At 44.6% G+C, this 1,824-nt stretch overlaps 1 protein-coding gene across 1 annotated transcript in view; it reads left to right on the top strand.

The window, feature by feature from the left end:
• The first annotated feature begins 969 nt into the window (after window positions 1–969).
• The window catches only part of LOC108570316, a 208,039-nt gene continuing 207,184 nt past the window's right edge, over window positions 970–1,824 (top strand). The window contains exon 1 of the mRNA XM_017932154.1: window positions 970–1,072. Within this exon, the coding sequence (XP_017787643.1) occupies window positions 970–1,072 (103 nt within the window). The remainder of the gene's footprint in view (window positions 1,073–1,824) is intronic.

Below are 1,824 nucleotides of genomic sequence, written 5' to 3'. Positions count from 1 at the left end.
ATTGAATCGGGAATATCTGAACCTTTCACGCTGAACTCCATTTCGGATATTACCTTTTCACAGATTTTCACTCAACCTTGAATATTCGCGCGCGCCCAAAGGCACAGCAGATTCTAAATTTCCCCGATATGAAACGAAAGTTTATTCTTGTCGAATCTGCGATGCTGTTCGGGGGAATTTTTATAAATTTCTCACCCTTTGAAAATCTGTTCTTGAGAGTGGTGTTTAAATCATTTTTCTCGTTTCACATGTTTAAGTAATAATAGTGTAGCTTCGTAATCCTAATCTCTGTTTGAACCGTATTTTTTAAAGTGCTATGAATCTAGAGCTAGCTTTAATATTAAAATCATCGATAATCGCCTAAAATGATAATTCTCTTCGTAAATTTTTCACAATAGAAAACGACTATCGGTATTGTTCTACCGATTGAAATGCAAGTAACACTTGAGCATCTCGAGCAGACAAGATTAGTTTCGCTTAAAAAGAAAAAGTAACAATTCATTCAGCGAGTAAAAACTTGTAACAAAATTGCACGTTCGAGTCGCAAGTTGAAATCTCCCTGCGTTCTCCTTGTTACACAAAAAAAGCGAATCTCAAAGCTTTCGTTCATCTACAAAATCAATAACCGTCGTTCGCTGTAAGCTAGATTCTGTCGTAAAAAAAAAAAATATTTCCTTTTTTTTCCAGTACGCATCGTTGTGTGAATCGACATCGCATCGATCCAGCAACTCTAAAGGCCCGGAGAGAGATATAAAATTCCCGTGGGGGGTGGAAAAAGCGAGGAGCATTTTGACGGCGCGCGGAAAGGAGGAAGAGAAGAAGAGAAACGAATGGAGAAAATATTAACCCGGCCAAGACGAAAGTCAGTGTCTCCTTGGCTGATTTGACATTTCCGTGTGCGCGCGCGCGTTGTGTGCCGGCGTGGTCCGTGTTTTCATCGCTTGAAAACGGAAGCCCGGAAGAAAAGAAATGGGAATATTGGGAAAATTGCTTTCGTCGGTGTCCCTGGTGTCCATCTGGTGTCTGCTGATCGTCGAGCCCGGCACGGTTCACTGGGCGCAGGATCATCTGAGTAAATCATCTTTTTATTGTATTTCTGCCCTTGGTCCCGGTCCTCCTCGGTGATTCCATTGATTTTTCTCCGCGCGGCTTGTTCCCCCGGAAAATCGAGAAGGAAATTTCCGAGTGGTTAATTGTAGTCCACGGAACGAACAGGTTGTAGATTTCAAGAGGAAATTCTTGAGTTAGAAAGTAGGGAAATGTGTGTTCCGTCGCGCAGGTACGGAACGCGTGGGGTCTTCGTTGACCGGGTTTATGGCACGCTCGCACTAGAAGGTTATTTTTCAGAACAAAGACGCTTCGTAGCTCTGCGAAAAAATAAGTCATTTCTTACAGAACAATGCCTTTAGAATTTCGACTTTTCCGCGTCCTCAATAACCGAAGACGTGTCATAAACCAGGTATTACTGAAGGGTCAATCCACACGCGCGTATAACGACACTTTCGGCCGAGGGTTGACCTGGCGGGAATTTCCGACGCGTCACCGAAGGACAGCGAAGAGTCCACGCACCCGCAGGTATGGCCCCACTCCTTCCAAGGAAAAGCGCGCTAAGGGTGCAATGGAAGGGTGGGTGACATTCGATGGGCACGTTGATTAGTAATTTGTGCGTACGTGAAAAACCAATCAGCGTGCCTTCTTGCACTTGGCGGGGAAGTCACTGCGGACTCCAGAAAAGTTCGGGAATCGAGCGACAGATTCAGAAAAGGTTCTATCGTGCGAACAGCATTAGATCTCCAGCCGTTCGAGGAGACACAAGTACACTTC

The sequence above is a fragment of the Habropoda laboriosa genome, unplaced genomic scaffold (assembly GCF_001263275.1).
Source record: "Habropoda laboriosa isolate 0110345459 unplaced genomic scaffold, ASM126327v1 scaffold68, whole genome shotgun sequence".
In the NCBI taxonomy this organism is placed as follows: Eukaryota; Metazoa; Arthropoda; class Insecta; order Hymenoptera; family Apidae; genus Habropoda; species Habropoda laboriosa.
Note: the sequence above shows the minus strand (reverse complement) of the source record. Positions and strands in the feature narration are given on the sequence as shown.